The sequence below is a fragment of the Opisthocomus hoazin genome, chromosome 1 (assembly GCF_030867145.1).
Source record: "Opisthocomus hoazin isolate bOpiHoa1 chromosome 1, bOpiHoa1.hap1, whole genome shotgun sequence".
In the NCBI taxonomy this organism is placed as follows: Eukaryota; Metazoa; Chordata; class Aves; order Opisthocomiformes; family Opisthocomidae; genus Opisthocomus; species Opisthocomus hoazin.
In genome coordinates this window covers 96,954,710-96,975,149 of record NC_134414.1, presented here as the reverse complement: position 1 = coordinate 96,975,149, position 20,440 = coordinate 96,954,710, and the positions used below count along the sequence as shown (strand labels likewise).

Genomic DNA, 20,440 nt, shown 5'->3' with positions numbered 1-20,440 from the left:
ATGTAGCAGCAGAAGAGGTTCCCTGAGGCGTGTGAGCCAAGAGGTGGTTGCTGAACTTTAGGTCATTCAGGTACCACCAGAGTATTTGAGACCCACCCAGCTCTCCAGGCCTTTTGTAGAAACACAAATGGGGAAGACTGTTTTGGGTAGAGAGAGGTAGTTGAGGTCTGAAGATGTCTTTACTTGTGTCGGGTTACTTGGCTGATGTCTTATTTTGTCACTTACAAGGAAATGCTCAGAAAAAAATCATCCAAATGAGAAAAAAAACCCCAAAAACTGATGCATGTTAAATAAAAGATACAGCAGTCTTGAGAGTCAATGCAGTTCAGTTTATCAGCACTTACCAGGACATTGGGAAATCAGGACCTGTGCTTTGCACTTCTTGGCCAGGACAGCAGAACCACTGCCCTCTTTTTTCGATCTCTGGGGCCAGGTGGTTTTCTGCAGGCGTGCTGATAAGGTCCTTGGCCTGGGTAGAAGCAGCGAAATCTCACTCTGAGTTTTCACCTTGACATCCAGAAGAGGCTGGAAGGACGTTAGTTCTGCTCAGGCACCTCTGTCAGTGCAGCACTTGGTGCAAAAGTAACTTGTGCTGTGAGTTGATTTGTGTCAACTGAGCACCAGTCGAAAGCTGAACAAACTGCATGCAGTCGCAGCAGCTATTTTTAGACCATTAATGGAATAAGGGAAGCTGATAGGAAGACCATCACTTCTGTGAAGTAAGTGATTCTGGCAGACATTTTACCCCACTTATTGTACTGAAGGGGGAAAAATTACTCTTAGTCAGTAATAACTCTTGTGAAACTCCTGCCCTAAGGTGCAGCCGACACTAAGCCTCATAATAGGGAATATATGCAGTCCTGAAGTGTTCCTGCAGCATCTCTTTTAGTAGACTTCCCAGTAGCATGGAGCACCTCAGTATTTAAAGAATGTAAATGCTAAGAGGAAATCAGGCAGTTTATTACTCGAGTAGGGCAAGACATGTTAGAATAAAGGGTCATTAAGTCATTTTCAATATAAGGTTGCACCTCTCATGGTCATTATAACAGGCAAAATTGCTTTTGTGTTTTAATAGGGATAAAAGAAATCTAGTGAAAAGGGAGACTCTCACTAAAAGTATATCCTTTAGGTGTATTCTTTTTTTAAGATGCTGTATTTGTATTAGAGACTAGGGTCTACAGTAGAATCAACATATGGGTTTTAGTTGTCTGAAACCATGACCAAAGAAAACACCAATAAAAATAAAACGTATTGAATTTCCCATTAAGCTGCTGCCCTATAATCAGGTTATAGAAATTATTCAGTGGGAGAAATGTATTTCGCTTTATTAAACTGCTGCTAAACCATTTTACAGTACAATTGAATGTTCTTGGAGCGCCAATCTGATGCAATTAAACTGTCAGAAATATTAATACTGATGCAGATGAGAAAGTGGGTTTCCAATGATTTACACAGCTATGCAAAGCAGTGCTAACATGAATTAGAAAGCTGCTCAATAGCAGCACTCACAACAGCAATTTCTTTTGCCATTCATAGGAGAAGCTGAAACGACCAGTGTCATTTATAGAACTAAGTGTTCCTAGCAGACATTTTACCCCACTTCTTTTACCAATGTGAATTATTTCTTAAGTCCCTTTTTACGAATTAAAGTCAGTGTTAATTGTTCAAAATTCATTGTTTAATTTCACTTAGATCCTTAAAAAACAAAGAGAAACATAACAGTCAACAAAATTCACCTTTAAAACTTTGACTGTACACTAAGCAGAAAATGTGTTTAAGTGAACAGCCTGAGCTTCATGAAGGGCATAGGCATTAGCAAGCTGTTAGCAAATGGTTTTATAGCAGCTCTCATGCAGTGGTGTGGATTTGCTTTCCAGGCGAGGATGAGCTGCTCAGCCCCCCCCAGGACACAAGCACAGGTCTGGAGGAAGTGATGGAGCAGCTGAACAACTCCTTCCCCAGCTCCAGAGGTGAGCGCTGCTGCCCGCGGCAGATGAGAGGGGGGAAGATAAAAGTGCTTTTCTGTTCCTTGATGTTTGCAGGGGGTTGTGTTTTCGTTTCAGGTTTTTTGCTGCTCTTTGTTTTCATTTTAACAGTAGCTGTAGAGAAACCTGTCTTATTTAGAGTGGAGAAGCAGCCTACTCCTCCTTTACCTTAAGCTACCTCCACAGGTAGCCCTTGCTAGACACGTGGATGGAACAGTGTCTGTCTGAGGCTCTTTTTTCCTGAGCGTTTTCTTCTCTTTCCTTTTGTCGTGTTCCTTTTCTCACAGCTTCTCTCCTTTTCAGTCAGTCCCTTTGCTGATTTATTTTTAATACATGTCTTAGCACATTTTTCTTCTGTCCTTACCTTTCTCCAAGAAGAGTATGGTTTGAAGTAATATTAAAGTTCTGAGTCAAAAGTTCTCGACCTTGTAGCACTTGGGTCCAGAGCGATGGAGGAAAAACAAGTGGGCCGGTTCTTTGGGCAGCGTAGGCTGCACTTGTGCATGCAGCCACAGCATTTCTTCCAATGTGTCCATTTTGCTCATTCCTGTTGTTCACCGAAGATAAGTGTTTGTATTGCTGGGATTTATTTCTTCAGCCTTTTTTGGTTTGAGAAGGTTCTTTCCTGAGCCCAGAGAAAATACTCTGCTGCCAAGAAAAATGGCTTAGATTCTTAGCAGGGGATGGGATATTTGGGGTATTGCCTGTTGCGGTGAAAGAAGGCCCAGACATAAACCTCTTGGGAGAAGAAAGTCCCAGTGTCTACTGACAGCCTGCTAAGTGGGCTTCAGTGGGGGCATAGACTTACCACAGGGCCTCTTGCACAGGTGTCACACAGCACCCAGAGGTTCTTCTTTAGCAGATAAATGCCTTAACCATCATGCTAGACTTTCAGTGGAGTCACATTTTCTTCATCTTTCGATTTCAAAGCAAGCTCAGCTGTCACCAGGCATCACCTGTGAGCAGTGGGAAAGGAGAAGGCAGTATAAACTGCATAAGATCTCATGCTAGAGATCAAAAGGTGGAATTGTTTAGAAAAATATTATTGAAGAAAATCTAATAAAGTATATTTTTAAGTACATTGATCTCTACATCAGCATTATATGAAAAAAGTTTGTGTGTCTAGCCCTCATTTTACGTAGGTATTAATTATCAGAGACAACAGATTAAAAAAACTTTCAAATATTGGTGTGTGGATAAAAATGGATTTATTTTTGAAGTTGCTGTGTGCACAAGGTTGCAACAGACAGTGCTTTCTTACCAGTGACGATCATTTGTGTAAATATGTTGTATTTAGGAGATCTTGCATAATCATGTGTGTCTAGATGTAGATAACCCATGGGTTAAAATATTCACCATGTGTTATCTAATTTGTCATCATAGCTGATGACAGTGACAAAGTTAGCTTAGTTTTAAGTAAAATAGGAGCAATTTACAAAATAACAATTAATGAGGTATTTGAAATACAGTGGTTTGTTTCCTGTGTGTAAACAGGTAGAGATCAATCTGTTAGGTACCACTTCCTAATGTAGAAAAGGTTTTTAATTTTATTTTATTAGCGAAAAATACAAAGCTCTATGAGTCAAACTGACAGGATGTACAGTCTAGTGCAAAAAAAAAAGTGAAATTGGTAACACAAGTTAATACTTTAATGTAGTAAATTAAACTATAACTTCACATTTGCATTCTGGTGATGCAAAATACGGTCATTTAAATACAGAGAAAGAATGTATTCCCTTATTTTGTTTCTCTGTTCAGTAACTGTGTTAAAAGTGTAGCACGCGATCACAGGCATCCCGAAGAGAGATTGCAGCTTATATACTTCCCTGCTTGACTAGTAGCCGTAGAGGTCAAGAATATTCTTTAGCTGCATGGAGGGATGCAAGCGAGGAGAAGGCACAGTCTTTGTTTGACACTTGTCTTCTTCTGTTGTCCTCAGCCAAGCCTTGAGAGGAGCTTCTGGTGCAGCAGCCAGGAGCAGGCACAGGCTGTTGGGCAGTCAGGCTTCCCACAGGACTGCTCTGCTGGGCCTGACCAAGGCACTGTTGGGCTGAGCCAGGATCTGCCCCTTCCTCTCTCTTTGGCTACACAGAAAGATTAGTCCAGCTGGGAGAAAAAGTTGTTCACTTTTGGGAGAATTGTACCCGGTTCTGGCTGAAGAGACTGGGGCCTCGATTAGGTTTCCCTGCTCTTCCTGTATCTTTTGATGCGTTTGCACAAATGCCAGGTTTGTGTAATTGCTTTTGGCTGAGGAATAGGAATGGCCCTCTGTCATAAATACTTTGTCCTACAACCAATGCAAATGTCTTTGCATTCAATGGTTGATATAGAAGGCTACTGACACAGTTTTGCTGAGATCTCATGCAAACTTCAGTTATTGGAGTTTTCTTCTACTCCCATTTTAAGAATTGAATGATATTCAACTGATACTGCATAAATAAAGCTTACACGGCTGCTTTGCTGCAGCCTCAGGCAGACCTTCACTGTGAGATGAAGGATGCTGTGGTCAGTCAGATTCTGTGGGCGTCAGGGCTTTACAAGACTGCAGGAAGGGGAAGAGGAAGCAGGGTTGATTGCTTTCAACAAACCACTCCGTCGGGGGTCTCTCTGCTGTTGAGAGGTGCAAATCTGTGTCTCAGGTTTCCAATCTATAATAAAAGATCAAAGAGTAACTGCAAAAGAGTGAAAGTAGTTTGGCAGAGCAGCCTGAGAAGAGGGCACAGTGTAAGGATTCAGACGTAGTGGAAGCAATATTTTATCTCTTTGCATTACAGATTGCGTTGAATCTCAAGGTATTTGGAGGTACTGAGGAAACAGAAAAAGAAGCCCAAGCAAGCAATGAGCACAGGCTAGGAAGAATACATTTTCTTATATTAATTCTTATTAAGTCGAATTAAAAAATTGTCAAATGTAAGAAGCTCAGTCATCCCAGTCTGGCATTCAGAAGTGTGTTGCGATACAGGAGCTTACGAAATATTATTCTAAAGGTGAATTCAAATTGGGTAAATCATCGAAAGCACCTGAAGAGCAAGATTTGCACAGGGTGGGAAGTAGTTTTCTAAAGCAAGTAATAGTTCATATTTTGGAATTCTGAAACAAAGCAGTAAAATGTAGTAGTAATTAATTGGCACTCACCTGGAGATAGGTTCATTTTGGTTATGGTATTTTCCAAGCTTTTGCTGCATAGAGTTGTTTTTAAAAGGGCGTCAAAGCTTCACAGCATCATTTTGAATGTATCTGAGAGAACAAATTGTGTCATAGACCTCCATAAGCAGATCTCAGGTGCAGTAACTTGTGTTCCTATATACCTTTTATGGATTTGTTTCTTTCTTTCTTTCTTTCTTCAGTTCAGCGTTTTGGCAGTTCTTGGCATTTCCTAAGGAGCAGAGGACCTCCCTGCTCCTTGCACAGCTGACTCTTGGTGCCGAAAGCTGTCACATTTCTGGAGAGGGAAATTCTGCTGAATACCTGATGATTGCTGTCCTAAAGGAATTTTTCTTTCCTTTTAGTCTACAAGGTTTCCCATCCATTCCTCTTTTACTTTGCTGCTCCCAGCACATTCACAACTGCTGCAGCTGCTTCAGACAGCTGCTGTGCTAACTCAAAACAGATGTCAAAGCCAGAGGTCTGCTGTTTAGTGGAAATCTGCCATTAAATACCACCTCAATGGTTTATTTGACTCTGTTTGATAATGGGCCACAGAGGAAAATATTTTCATGCTGTATTTGTGCCCAAGTTACTAAATCTCCAGGGAAGTGGTTCACAGTTAGAAAGTAAGATTGGCAGGCCAGTATTTTTAAAGCCAATTTGATCTCTTCTGCAGCACTGAGGGCAAACAAGTCGCACCGCTTCAGGTGGATCTCATGTCAGACCAGACTGTGTTTTGTGGTTATGGTTTTGTGGCAAATGCTTTCTGTGAATGAAGCTCAGAGATTAATTTAGGGGCAGAAGTTCTTGAGCTGACTGAAGCTGGTGAGCGAGCTTCCCAGGCTTTCAGTGCAGAGCCCTTGCTGGTGGGTACTGAGGAGGTGGGAGCCAAGAAGTGGTTAGAAGTGAGACCAAGATGGCTTAAAAGAGCCAAGAGGCCATGGCATCATGTGGAAACATTTGGAGAGGGATCGGTACTCAGCGTTACTATTTAACATAGTATTTGCTTAATACAGATGTTATCTTGTGCGGTGAAATTGCAAGACCCCACAGCATAAGCAATCAGCGCTGAGAATAGCACCATTTTTTACAAGTTTTGTTGTATTTTTACCTCGGTCACATACAATCACACCAGACCTATTCTCTCCTCTCACTCTTGCATAAGCCAGGCTCTGTCAAGAATGAGACTGAGGTTCTAAGTGGAACTAGCAACTTCCAGCACTGCAGATAACGCAGTTTCTCTTACTCTGCCAGCAAAATTGTCACGCTTTACTGAACCAGTGCAACAGTACCCTGCAGTTATTGTACTGTAGGGCATTTTGGAAATATTCTTCCAGCTGAGCTAGCCTGGTCTCTTCTGGATAGTATCCTCCCTCCCACCCCGTGCCATGGTCCTACATCCCCCATCAACGAGCCCCGATGGCCGAGATCCCTTATCACTCCCCTGTGGCACCACGGTACGGAAGTGGCTGAGCTTCTCTGCAGATTCCTCTTGGGATAGTGATGGGGAGGACTAAATCATGATTAATGATGCTCAGTCCTGATGTAAAATGAGAATTTGTTAATGAATTCAACAAAATTTCAAGGAATTTTTTTTAAGGAAAAAAGCTGCGGATCCGGACCTCTGCCCTCTGCAGCCAGTCCCTCTCCTGCGTTCGCTGAGAGGGGCAGTGCCATAGATGCTTTGTGCTCTCTGCTTTGGTCTGACTATGCATAGAGGCATGAAGTTTTTATGAGTGCCTCTGCTTTCAGGTTTGACTTGATCACTCTTAGTGTAGCTTTGCCTTTGTGATACAATGTCATGTAAATTTCCAAAGAAGACAAACAAAGAAAGACTCTTCTATTTTGTAATGGAAGGAAATCTTGATTTGAACTGGAATAATAGGTAATTAGGCACCCATGGATTGTGTTATCAGTATTTTGATGCCGTATAGAATACAGATTTTCAGAACTGCGGCAATACAATCTTCTTCCTTTGCAATTTATGCCAAACCATACTCCTTGCCTGAAAACTTAGACACACACGTTCATTCATATGCAAAGAAGAAAATAAGGTAAAATCCATTAAACCCTTTTTAATCTTCCTCCAAAAGAAATTAGCTGTTGCTGCAGTAGTGGTACTCCTTGCTGCATTTACCAAATTCTAGGGCTGATTACTCACCACAGACTTTCCTCACCAGCTGTTTCGTGTGGTGCAGAGCCACCCCAGTTGCCTTTAAACACATTCATTTCCAAGCAGAATCCAGTCTGTCTCACACTGATATTTTAATTAGACACTGTGCAGCTGCAGTTTTAGGTGCTCATGCAGACAGGTAGGCAATCCTTAGGACCTCCAAAAGGAACCAGTATTTTGCATATGGGCAGTTTCTCCTCTCCTGTTGTCCCAGTGTTGTCCCAAGCTAAGATGTCCTCTGCCAGATCTCTCCTTTGCGCGCCGGGACTGTTGCACACCCAGGTATACCGTGCTGCTGTTTCTGGAGGCTTCAGGCAGACCGCCAACTCATCCAAGCCGTGGGGCTCTTCCTCAGAAGACAGAGTATGCAGTGGATTTTGTGTCTTCATTTTGAAGGATTTTCCATCACGTGGTTTATATTGGTGAGAGGTTCTCGTCTTCCCTCCCGGGAAGCATTTTTTAGGGAATTCGTGGCTCCTGATGCAGGCGCTGGGGAGGTTGCAGGCTGTGCAGGGGCTCATGTGCGTCTTCGCAGGCCTGCAGGGCGAGGTCCCGAGAGCTGGGGCTGCCGACCCCTCTCCCAGCTTGTGCCGGTACCCCCGCACGCCGCCAGCACCTGCCATGCAGGCATCACCTGGGCGCAGGCTCCCCTGAGGTCCTGAATAAAAACCCATGTGCAGAGCCCGACTGCAAACCTCTTCTTGTCATTTCTGATAGTAAGGGTGCTGCTGGGGAGAGGGAGAAGGGAAGGGAGGGGGTAAAACTTCCTCTGTTGTGTAGATCATGGCCTTTGCTGTCCCGGCCCGTCAGAGGCTGCCCCGGCCATTTCTGTTGCCTGAAGTTTGTGGCTGAGCGGTGGCTCAGACCCGTGGTGGTCGGTGATGCCATGCACCACCTCCACGCTCCCCTCCTCTCCTTTACCACCTCTGCTCAGCTTTGCTCCATCACTGACCCATGTTCTGCTCCTTGTAAAATAACTGAAAAGCTATTTATTGTCCTCAGAAAAAAACAAATCGACAGCAATTTGGTTACTGTGATGCTGACCGGTGTGTTCTCCCCTGTATATACCTTTCTCTTTCCCTGTTGTCCCATACATCATCCACAGTTACATTATTTACGACAGCTCTGGGGCAGAGATCGTCCTCTTTCTTGAACAGCGTCTGCCACAGTGACTTTCTCGCCTGAGGCTGCGAGGTCTGGCCGTGCTGGTGCTGGCGGTAGCGTACCCGTGACAGTGGGACGCTGCTTCTGGAGGCAGCAAGCATCTCATTGTCACCGGCTCTGCGGTGGGCAGGGGGGCAAGGGGGTGTTTCTTCTGTTGATTGACACCTGGCTTTCTTTTTTTAAAAACAAATACGCTATGCTGAGTGTTTGAGAAGAATCAGTATGATCAAAGTATGGCTCCCGTGAAGGCTCGTCAGGAACATCTTTTCAGCTAAGCCCATTAATGACTCCTCCGTTCTGGCAGTACAACTTGAAAGTGATGAGATCCTTTCCCTTTTTTCCCCTTTCACTTGAATTTTTTTTCTCCCTTTCTCCCTCTGCCCCCTCAGTTTTACCGTGCTTGCAGATCAGCTTGTTGGAAACATCTGTTGGAATATACTTATCTTGAATGTGAGCGTGTTGTATTCCAGTGTGCAGCTCTAGGTGTAAAATATATGTGGGTGTGTACACATACATGTATTTATGAATGTATACCTGTATATATGTATGTATGTAGGCCATAATGAAATGTAAAGTGTCCAGAAGAACTAATTTGATGTTGGAGACATGGTTTTACGACTAATACTGATTAGTAGAAGTACTCAAATTGAGGAAATTTGGGTGCTCAGAAAGTGAATTCAGATCTTCTCTGCCATCCTTATCCTCAGCTGCAAGGCCTGTAAGTTGGTTTTAGTAGTTTTCTCACATGTTTTTGCTAGGTTAAAACCAGGCTGCAGATGACAGAACTGTTCCTGAATAAATCAGCTCCGAATCATCAGTGGGTTTCAGTGCACTTTAAAGCAGAAATGCGGTTGTTTTATATTGAATTCCTAAATGGAAATTGAAGTGTCTCTGACAGTGTAAAATAAGTATTCACGTGTGGTTTTTTTTTCCTTTCTTTTCTGATATTTCTTCCACTCCCTCTCTCTGTTCCTAAAGGAAGAAATGCCCCTGGAAAGCCAGTGAGAGAGGTTAGTGAGATGCAGGCTCACTGCCATGGCTTCTGTTTGTCACAGCTTGCTTTCTGTGCCCAGCATGCGTGTGACGGCAGCACGGGTTCGCTTGGGTTTGGTGAAGGGCGGGGGGTGGTCTGGTTCTGCATTGGGTTTTGTTTGGTTTTGCTGAGTGCATTCCCCATGCGTGCTCTAACAGTAGCGTACCTCTCAACTTTCAATGCAGACAGCCTCAGCTCAGGGATCTGCATTTGCTTGCATCCTCCCGGAGGCGGAAACTCGGGAATGGGGAGGAGAAAAGAATCCATTGAAATTAAGCCTCTGTATGATAAATGTGGTCAGCAAATACGCTGCAGTCATTGACTTGTATTCTGTTGCTCTTCTGTGTAAGCACAACAGGGAGAACCACGTCTCTTTCTGTTCTGCTTACAGACTCACAATTGTATTTACATATATGTGCCAATATTCCACCCATCATCTCCAGTTATTAAGTAGCTTTTCTCTTTTTCTTTAGAACAGTGAGAGTTGAGAGGTATAAGAGATTCAGGTGTTTCAATTTCCTGATACACTGTTGCAGAATGAAGAACGCTACTAACATTCACCAGCTCCACAGTGTTGTATTCAGCAATGCGAATGGGCGATGGTTTTCACTGTGCGCTTCAGACGTGGTTGGTTTGATGCAAAATAGGTTTGAGAATTTGTACGTCGCTGCTTGTTAACGGAGGAGAACGTTTTGCGCTGTGTGGTCACTGCACCTTGGAAAGCGTTTCCAGAGAGCCGTGATTTTTCCTCTGTGAAGCTGCTCTTCACTCACCAAACGGATACAACGTTTGAAAGATGAATTCCTAGCGAAAGTTATTATTAAAGGTGAAATATTCAGAGACTGCCGGAGTGCAAGTGCAAGCAGCTGTGCAGTGGCCTCTCCCGAACAGCTGATGTTGGGTGTGGATGAGGCAGGAATCGAAGGGTGACCCGTCTTGCAAACTTCTGCGGGTGCGGAGAGTGGGGGGTGATGGAAACTCACCGCGCCGGGGTTTTTCACGGAGCTGTTGGGAACCCCCAGGCACTGACAGGCTGCCCTGGGTGAGCCAGGATTTGTCCTCACGCGGTGCCTTGAAATACAGCAGTTCTCTGCACTGGCTGTAGGAGCTGGCACGAGTCCAGCTACTTTGAGGAGTGAGATCGCAGTGCAGGTTAGGTCTTTCCTCAAATGGCAACTCCTTTCATATGGATCAAAAAAGGGTGCTTGGGATGTCATCAACAGACTGCAGCAGTCCAGAAATTTTACAGGAATTATCCCATATTCAGCCCTGCATGCTCTCGGCCCGTACTGTCTGAGAGTTGTTCTCCAGCAAAACAGCTCGTTGATTTCCACTATCCTCATTCGTATTTATGCATATTATTCAGAAAAAGCTCCTGCTGCTGAGGGCATATTTGATTACAATTGATAAAAAAAAAAATCAGAAAAATGAGCATGTCCTACATGGTCAGATTCTAGCAGCTTAACCCTAAAAAAGTTGAGTTCAGTGAATGGCTCACTGCTCTCCAGTTGTGTTTGTGCTCGCTGACGGTTCCAGAGGGGTCTGGTAACTTGCAGAGCTGAATATAAAACGCAGTTCTCTGCCTGCTTGTGAAGTGTGTGAACTAAGGTGTGGAACAGCTTTTGCTTGATCTGTGAATCCGTTTGCACAAAGGCAGATCATGCGGGTTTAAACCCACCCGGCCAGGTTTTGATCTCATTACTCACGTTAGGTATTGTCTTTGTGTGCAATCCCATGGATTTTGTGGCATTATCTGATATGAATAAGGGTATCAAAATCCAAGCCACCAACAGGAAGGGTTTGTCTTTTGTCGGGGAAGGGTTAGAAATTTCTGCTGCTAAAAAAGGCACCGCGTTGTGTTGGGGTTTATTAATTTACTTTCCGTCCGCTCTCTCAAGTCTGAATGCCCCACGTTTGTTGCTCTGACAAGCCGTAGCCTAAGGTTGATACTCGGTTACAGCGCCCTCACCCAGGGGCCTTAATTCCAGCAGAGCCTCCAAAGCGAATTCAGCCGACGTGAAACGCATCATTCTGTGTGGGAGAACAAGTGGTGTAGGTGGTGTCTGCAGGAATAGGTGTCTTCTGCTTCCAAAGCAAACGCGCCTGTGTTAATGTTCCCTCCATTTTATAAGTCTCAGTTAGTACTGTCCGTGTCCGTTTTGAGCTTTACTGCTGCATTTCAAAGTGTGTGCTAGTTTTTTTCCTACACGGTAGCATCTTTCAACCTTTCAGTGCCTCAAGCATGGAGAAAACCTTTTCAGCTTTAATGTTAAAAATAAAGAAAAAAAATGAATTAATGCTTTCTTTGGTGGCATTAGTTTAAAATATGAATAATGGTAAGTGGAAAGCTATGATTTATATTTTTCTGAGTGCTTTTAGGACAGTATTTTTCTCATTTGCTTCTTAATTAAAAATGTCAGTGATGTCCTACGTTTCAGTCTTGGAGAGGGCAAGTCAGCATTATTCAACAGAAGCAGCAGAGCTGTACAGAAGCAAGTCAGTGAGTTTGAGCACGTATTTAGGTAACAGGCATTGCAGGAGAGGGCGCATTCATTGCACGCACAGCACCAGGACATTATTGCGTATGTTGTTCTCAACTGTTTACAGTCTTGACTGACCCAGCTGTTACTCCCATGTGCAAGAGAGGAAAAAAAGCTGCAGCAGTGCCGTGCCACCCAACTGAGGGTTCGCCCGTTGAGTGGCTGGGGCACAGCTATCCTGCCCTTCCTTCTGGCCCATCCTCCTGTCCTGTGACTGTCCCAGAGACCGCGGTCCCCAGGCTCTTGGGCTTCAGAGTCCGGCTGTCGACACAAACTGCGGTCAACAGTGGCTGGTGGTGGTGCTCTGAGCTGTAAACCCGGCTGGCTCAGGAGGAGACACGCGGTTGTTCAGCGTTGCCACAGAGGAAACGACGAGCTGGGCTGGAGGGGCAGTGTGGGTGCTGCGGGGCTGAGGGAGCCGTGTCTCTGTGGTCACCCCAGCAGGCCTCTGTGCGGCTCTTGTGGAGGGAGATGGGATTTGAAGCACAGTTATTTCAAAAATATGGCAGCAATTAACAGAAGAAAAAAAGATTAGCAGACACTCCTGTAATTTTTATGCATTAAAATAATACCTTGGGATCCCTGGATGCATAAGGTCTTCCTGGCAGTTTGTACCTTTTATGGCATACTTCTGAGAGACTTATTTTTCTATATTTTTTATTGTAGTTACTCTTTTAGACCTAGCCTCTCTCCATAAAACCAGCTTGCCTTTGTTACCTTTACAGCTCTGTATCTAACAGAACAAAATAGTATTAACAAATACTGATATTTTTCTGAAGATGGGGTTTAGCAGTTTGGGTTGCTCTAGGTCTGTGGAAGGGTGAACACTGTTCCTGAGCTGGGCATGAGGTGGAGTCCCTGAAGAGCCCTGGAGTCCCATCGTTGTTTCTAGAAACAACAGATCAGAGCAAAGCTGAACGAGAGACCGTGATCCCGCAGGCAGCAGTGCCTCTCACCGCTGGCTGCCCAGCTGCCACACTCACCACCACCCTGTCTTGTGTCTGTAGGTTGCTGCAGGTGAGGAGGGAGAATTGTATTTGAAGGCTGGAGGTTTCTTGAAAGCAGTTCGCAGGGTCAGGATGTTTGTGGAGACGCTGCAGGTCACTCCGGTTATCTTCACTTTCGGTGGTGTGATTTGCTGGATTGATCTCGGCCTGCGTGGTGCCAGTAGGTGAGATTATCACTTACGTCTGAGATGAATGTGGTAGCATACATGTACTTTAAAGTAAACTATGTTTTGACCAAAACTTGGCAGGGATTTTTCATACTCTGTTACATGATGTGCTGATGAGCAAATGACAGGTTTTTGCTTAGGATGAATAGGATGGCTATATGCTAATCATTTATGGATGAAATTGCTGTTTGGTGCAGAACACCCAGTTAGAACCAAGTATTTCTTCGTATTGGTACCTGGCAAACTGTGCCCTGCACACCACAGCTCACAGTCAAACGGGCAGCTTGTTGAGTCGTTATCATTTAGATATGGCATAGTTTTGTTTAATCAATGCTTCATTTAAAAAAAAAAAGGACTTTAAAAAACTAGTACTTGAGTGTAAAAGGTGGTAGTAGTTCTTCAGAAGAAACAAACTTCTCTGGATATTTCTCAGGTCATTCTTCTATTCCATAAATGCTGATGAATATTAACTAACGTCACTCCAAGCTCCTGTGTGCAGTAGAAATGTCAACAGTGCATGACTACCACAAGGTGGTACATTTGGAAGTCTGGTGAGTTTGATTTGCCCCACAGGAAAGGTTCATTCCTGTTGTGAGAGAGGATGGTTGTGTCAGGAGGGACCCCCACCGTGTAGGTGGGCGATGGGGACAGTCAGGCTCCGGCACATTGCAGGGAGGGGCTGCGTGAAAGGTGTATCCTGGGTACCCTGGTCGTGTCCGTTCTTCATTCAGGTGCTCCTTCCTCAAGGACCATGGCGAGGACTCGGTGTCCAGGCTAAGGCAGAGCGTTTCTGGGAAGCAGGGTTGTGAGCAGATGGCACTGCACCTCCCGTGTTTTTCCAGACAAATATTCTATCGCAAGTACCCTCGGGGAGTAAATCAAACCCCTCAGGCCATGGCAAATTTTATTCAGTAATGCTTCCACTGTTACCTGCTTCCAGTTGCTGGCACTCTGCAGCCTGGGGACTCCTTGAGTTGGACGTCACATGCACTTCTTTGCATCTAAATAAATCTTTCTTCAGTGATTGTTTTCTAACTCCTTTTTTAACTCATTTATGTGTTTGGCCTCAACATCAGCCTGTGGCGATGCGTTCAGTAATACAGTTACGTGCTGTGTGGAGTATAATTTCCTTCTGCTTGTTTTGAGACCTTCTGTCTGCTCATTCCTCCTTGTCCTTGCAAGAAATCTTGAACACTCGGTCCTTGGTTTGGATGCTCGTCTCGTAGGGTGCCCAGATCTCTCACATATTCCCTCTTCAGTCGTGTTTTTTCAGGAGGGAGACTCCAGATGGGATTCAGTTGTTCAAATCCTGATGCCTCTGTCATTTGAGATGCCAGAGGGTGTCTGAGACAGTCATAGAGGGCTGCAAATCTGACACAGGCCTTGCAGGAGACCTGCGTCAGCTGGAGACCGGGCAGGGTGTGCCAAGGGCCTGAAATGGCAACTTCTGGCAATTTAATCTCCCTGTCTTTGAGTCTCTTTAGTCTCTAATTGTGATGAAGCCGTTTCTTACTGCTGATCCACGTGGCTGCCTTTCCTTTGCATTTGCAGCAGTGGTACAAGGAGTGTGAGGAGAAGTTAGAGGTTTCGTCTCTGGAATTGTACTCTGGGTTTACTTCTTGCTTCTGTGTAGGAGGACCACGTGCTGTGGTTATACCATCTGAGGACTTGGCAGCGGTTACGGGTGAGGAGAAGTGCACAAATGAACCCCTGTGTAGTAGTTGCTCGGTGATTGTGGCATCTTTGTTTCTGCTGGAGTGCTGTCTGAAAAGCAGAGGGCATTTTAAAAACGATTGGATAAACCGCAGCCGTTCAGTTTGGTCGTCATTTTAGCTATCTGTGCCGGTATCCTGCTGGGACCTCGTGGGTTTAATGATTTTAGTTAATTACTGCTGATCTGTTTGTTTCTGTTTTTCTTCTCGATAGAGCATTGGAGGGTCAAACACTTGCAGCACCAGTCGGAAACTTTTCTGTGATGTCGATGGATTTAATCATTGCTTTCGGTGAACATTCGTACCGACGAAGCTTCCTCGCTGCAGGGACTGGGGGGGGTGGTTTTGGAGCACAAACGCTTACTGTCAGCGTAGTTGACCGTAGCCATTCATGCCAGTATCGCTGTTCAGTGTTCTGCAAAGCCGACAACCTGTGCTAACGACGAGTTAGACTCATCTCGGAGACGTTTGGGAAGCGCACTCTCTGGTGTGCCCCGCTGGGGGTGGCGGCCAGCGGTACCTGGAGAGTGATGGACCTGGGCTCGGCCTGTTCCGTAAAACGTTCCTGCCAACATGCTGCCGTGCCTTCTTCATTTAATTTCCTCCTCTTTGGCTTTGTTTTTCAGGCCACAATGTAGGGAGCCTTTTCCACATGGCGGACGACTTGGGAAGAGCGATGGAAACCTTAGTGACAGTGATGACCGACGACAAGGTGTTAGAATAGCAAGATGTGTTTTACAACTTCAGGCATCCCGCATGGTTTTTATAATATTCATACTACAAAGAGGATTAGACTGTAAGAGTTTACAAGAAAACAAATCTATATTTTTGTGAAGGGTAGTGGTACTATACTGTAGATTTCAGTAGTTTCCTAAGTCTGTTACTGTTTTGTTAACAATGGCAGGTTTTACACGTCTATGCAATTGTACAAAAATAATAAGAAAACTACATGTAAAATCTTGATAGCTAAATAACTTGCCATTTCTTTATATGGAACGCATTTCGGGTTGTTTAAAAAAATTTATAACAGTTATAATGAAAGATTGTAAACTAAAGTGTGCTTTATAAAAAGAATTGTTTATAGAAATCCCCTTGAAAAAAACCACAAAAAAAATACTGAGGCAGTGCATTTGTTTAGTATCATTTCAGCTCTGTAACTGCATCAAGGAGATTCATGTCCTGTGTTCTTTTTCTTGAGTATCAAAAAGAAAAAAAAAAAGTATTTCCTGCAGCAACACCAAAATGGCCAACTACATTTCTCATTGGTTTTGTCTGACTAGGGCTGGCTTAAAAAAAAAAATCTGAACTTCCAATGAAGGTAGTTACATCACCTCTTTCCAATAAAATTAAGAATTACATGAATCACACAGGTAGTTTGCAATAATTAAATGAAAGAGCACATTACATGACAGAGCCTGCAAAAAACTAATTAAAAAAAGAAGTAAAACCCCAGAGGAAAGAAGGAAAGGAAAGAATTTAATGACCATCCTATGTGCCAGCGTTTCCTCTGCTGACTAAATTCCTGAATGCTCTTAGTAAAGGAACGTAGAAACTGCCTTACTGGATTAAACCTCTGGACCTCGGAGCCCGGCTGGCTGCGGCCAGCAGCCGGTGCTTCGGCAGGAGCCGGGTACGGCCCCTGCCACCGCCCGCGTCCCCTTTGCTGCAGAGGGGAGCAGAAAGGGAGAAGTTCCCTCCTGGCCCGCTGTGGGATCGGCTTCTGACCCGAAGCGCAGGCGGGTCACTCGCAGAGCATCTTCGCTTGTCCGGCTCCCGCTGCTCTGAACGAGCGCGAAGCTCCTCGAAGATCCTCTGGAAAACGAAGCCAGAGCTTCCCGCAGCTGTGTGTGTGTCTCAGCCTGCTACAGCAGCCGCTCCCGAGGAGCTGTGACGCTGCCGGCGACCTTTGGGAAAGGCTGTGGAAGAGTTACTGCTGTTCTTGCGCGCGTAGGGTGATCAGGTGAAGGTAGCCACACTGCTCCGTGAGGTATTTATCGTCGAAACAAAGGCCCTGGTCCTGTCTCCTTCCCCTTTCCTCCCTATGAGTAATTCCGCAGAATGAACGGTCACGTGAGGAAGAGAGGGACCGATAGCGAAACAGATTGGCCAGCTTGACTGCAGCTCGTGAGAGGTAGGTTTGGGTATGAGGTGCTGTCAGCAAAAGCTTTACCACTTCATTTTCTTAACCAGCTCTTAATTTTACCTTAGAATACGTAGAAACAAACCATCTGACTTTATATATTGCAAGGGTAAAAAATCTGTTACCTCTTCTTGTATGAAGTGTAATTAAACTTGGGAAAGATTTTATTTTGAATGCTAGTTAACATTGAACATGGCTAATCATGCTATTTCTACCTCACTTTGGTTTTGTGGTGTTCCTGACAATTACGTACAAATAATGTTACATCGTCACCACGTGTCCATTGTGTGACCAGGTCTCATCATTTAAATAATACCAACAACGATAATCATTTACAAAAATATAAGTACAATCTCCCCAAACCTCTGCTTTCCTAATAAAAAGCTTTTTTAACACTTTATTACAATAGGAACCGTCGGTTTTTCTCATGGTCTTTTTTTATCGGAAGGTTTAAATTGAGATCTGAGGAAGACATGGGTTTCTTCTTTTTTTTTTTCCTCTTATACGTTAAACCTTCTCTTCAGAAATAAAAAATGGAGGAAAATGGATTGCACGGTTGTTTTCATCAGGGTTTTGTTTTGTTTGTTTTACTTTCTAGATCTTAGTTTTGGAGTGAGTCTGTCAAAAAATATTTAAGAAGTTGAAAGCTTTATCGCTGCTTTTTTCAGCATAATTTGGGAATTATTTCATATTCCTTATAATGACAAAGTATTAAACTGTAAAACATAATCAGTGTAATTGAATACATAAATACCATATGGCATGTTATTTCATTGTTACTCCGTACTGGTTTATTACTTGGATATCATAATATATTGTGTTCTAACACCAACACTGTAACATTTACTAATTATTTTTATAAACTTCTGTTTTACTGCATTTTTTCACAACGTATCAAATTTCACCAAATATATGCCTTACTATTGTATTATATACTGCTTTACTGTGTATACCAATAAAGCACGCAATTACGTTATAAAGGGAGCGGTATTTTTCTCTGAAGCTCAGCGGTGCCCCAGTGCGTCTCCTCGCCGGCAGTCCTCGCCTGAGGCGGGCGCCCAGCACCCCCTTTTGCTAATTGCCAGGTCCCCTTGTTAGCGAAGTCTCGGTGCCTCGGCCGCCTCCGGCGCTCGGAGTCGGCTGGAAGAGGGAAAGCGGCTCTCCCTGGCTCTGTGGCTGGGGTTTCCCTGCCCCGGGAGGCTCTGAACCCCGGTTTTGTGCTCCCCGGCGCTGCTCAGAGACCACCGGCCCCATGCGTTCTGCCTGGTCGCAGGGGGAGGCTCGGATCAGGCTGATCTTCCCTGATCAGACCAGCACTTGACGGTCTCCTGGCCAGCAGGTGCAGCGCTCGCAAACCCCTCTCCCTCTGGGCGCGGGGAAGCGTGTGGCCCCGTCGGAGAGGGTGGTCACTCGTGTCCCGTCCCCTAAGAAACACGCTCGGGCTTTAGTGCTCGGCCTCGGCTGTGTCGCGATGCAGGCTGTGAGCTACCGCTCGGTGGTAGGAGGAACGTAATGAAAAATAATAAAAAGGCAAAACCAGCGTATGTTTGTGTACGATGTTGATAACACAGTGAGGGAGGAGGCGGGAATTTCCTCACTGCGTTCACTTGAGGAAATAAATACGCATCCCACTGCCCCAGACTGGAGTGACTGGATGCACTCCCACACACGTGACTCAGCGTGTGCCTTGAAGTCTCCTCTGAAGATTACACGATCCACGAACCGCAGCAGCCACCAGTGTGACAAGACGACTCCTACGTAATTCAATTAAGTGAGAGGGAGGATAGCGCTCTGCCTGTCACCAGCGCTGGAGCTGGCTGCACATCAGGAGACACAGGCTCGGTTGGGTTTGAAGCCTGGCCGTGAGCCAGACGGATGGGGCTTGTGTGGATGGTCTTAGTGAACGAGCTGGAGCATCACAGAAGGGCCACGAGCAAGGCAGAGGAGCGGTCGTGTGCTGCTCATCCCTTCGATGAGCTGGAGGGAGCAGGGAAGGCAAAACCACACACACACGTGCCCCGGCTCCGCTCCACGAAGCTGGGGCTGCGACAGGCAAACCCACGCAGCCTCTCTGCCTGAAGGGGGGCCTGTAGGAAAGATGGGGAAAATCTTTTCAGCAAGGCCTGTTGCGATAGGACAAGGAGTAATGGCTTCAAACTAAGGGAAGGTAGATTTAGACTAGATAGAAGGAAGAAATTTTTTACCATGAGGGTGGTGAAACACTGGAGCGGGTTGCCCAGAGAGGTGGCAGATGCCCCATCCCTGGAAATATTGAAGGCCAGGTTGGATGGGGCTCTGAGCGACCTGGTTTGGTTGGAGATGCCCCTGCTCACTGCAGGGGGCTTGGGCTAGATGACCTCTAAAGGTCCCTTCCAACCCAAAGCACTCTGTGATTCTGTGACTCCTGCAGACAACACATCGCGGGCTGCCCATCACCTCTCCGTGCTGATGGGGTGGCCCACTCTGCCTGAGCCGCTGCTGCCGTGAGCACTGCAGCTCTGCGGGGCAACGTGAGCAGCCAGCCAGCCAGCCTCACCGACTGCCCCGCTCCCGCAGCCCCCCCGTTTACAGCTCCTGGCACCCCATCAGTAAAATCTGATATTTCTGACTGGCGCTTCAGAGTGTTTTCCTTATGTATGTTTCAATATTCCTCCTTATTTTAAGGACAAGGCTATTAGCTGTTCTGTGTCTTTCCTTTGCTCTCTGGGCAGGGAAGATTAGTTCCCTCTAATTTTAGCTGCTATGATTAACATGCTGCCATTTACCCATAGGCTCCCCAGTCTTTCCCTTTTCAATAGATGGATGGATGGATGGATGGATGGATGGATGGATGGATGGATGGATGGATGGATGGATGGATGGATGGAAAGGCTGAGGCCCTGTGAGCCGGTTCAGCATCTGGGGAGGGCAGGAGGCTCCCCCAAACCTCCCCACCGAGGGTCCCGGCTGCCTGTGGTGGTGGCAGACCTTCCCAGCTGAAGGTGGATGTGCCAGTGCCCTACCACACAGCACGGCCCTGCCCACCGCCTCACCATCCAACGACTGCTGCCCAGCCCGGCCCAGGGCCTGCTGGGGCCATTAAGAAGGTCAGCACCCCCCTGCCCACGCTGCGGGGCTGCATGGGCAGCCACCCCTGCTCTGCTGCCGTGACGGGGCTGGAGAGATCGGGGAGCAGGACACTTAATACTGGGGGTCGGGGGGGGGGGGAGCCCTGTCTTTTCAGCTAATATGGGGAAAAGCGGGAAAGCAGTGATGTGCAAGACGCAGAAAAGGTCTGCAGCTGCCAGTGTGCGTGGTCCGCATAGTGGCGGTGGCTGCTGCAGAGCATCCCTGGCCGCGTCTGGCTGGATGCACGCAGCAGATGCAGCACCA

At 45.7% G+C, this 20,440-nt stretch overlaps 1 protein-coding gene across 21 annotated transcripts in view; it reads left to right on the top strand.

The window, feature by feature from the left end:
* DMD (dystrophin) overlaps positions 1-18,023 on the top strand; it is a 1,341,705-nt gene extending 1,323,682 nt beyond the window's left edge. For 13 of the 21 annotated variants that reach the window (XM_075430270.1, XM_075430262.1, XM_075430225.1 and 10 more), the window contains 2 exons: positions 1,878-1,970; positions 15,555-18,023. In XM_075430270.1, coding sequence (XP_075286385.1) covers positions 1,878-1,970; positions 15,555-15,652 — 191 coding nt within the window. In that variant the 3' untranslated portion in view covers positions 15,653-18,023. Of the gene's footprint in view, positions 1-1,877; positions 1,971-9,447; positions 9,480-15,554 lie in introns of all 21 variants that reach the window. The other 8 variants (XM_075430235.1, XM_075430216.1, XM_075430177.1 and 5 more) reach the window with 4 other exon arrangements.
* Positions 18,024-20,440: the final 2,417 nt, after the last annotated feature.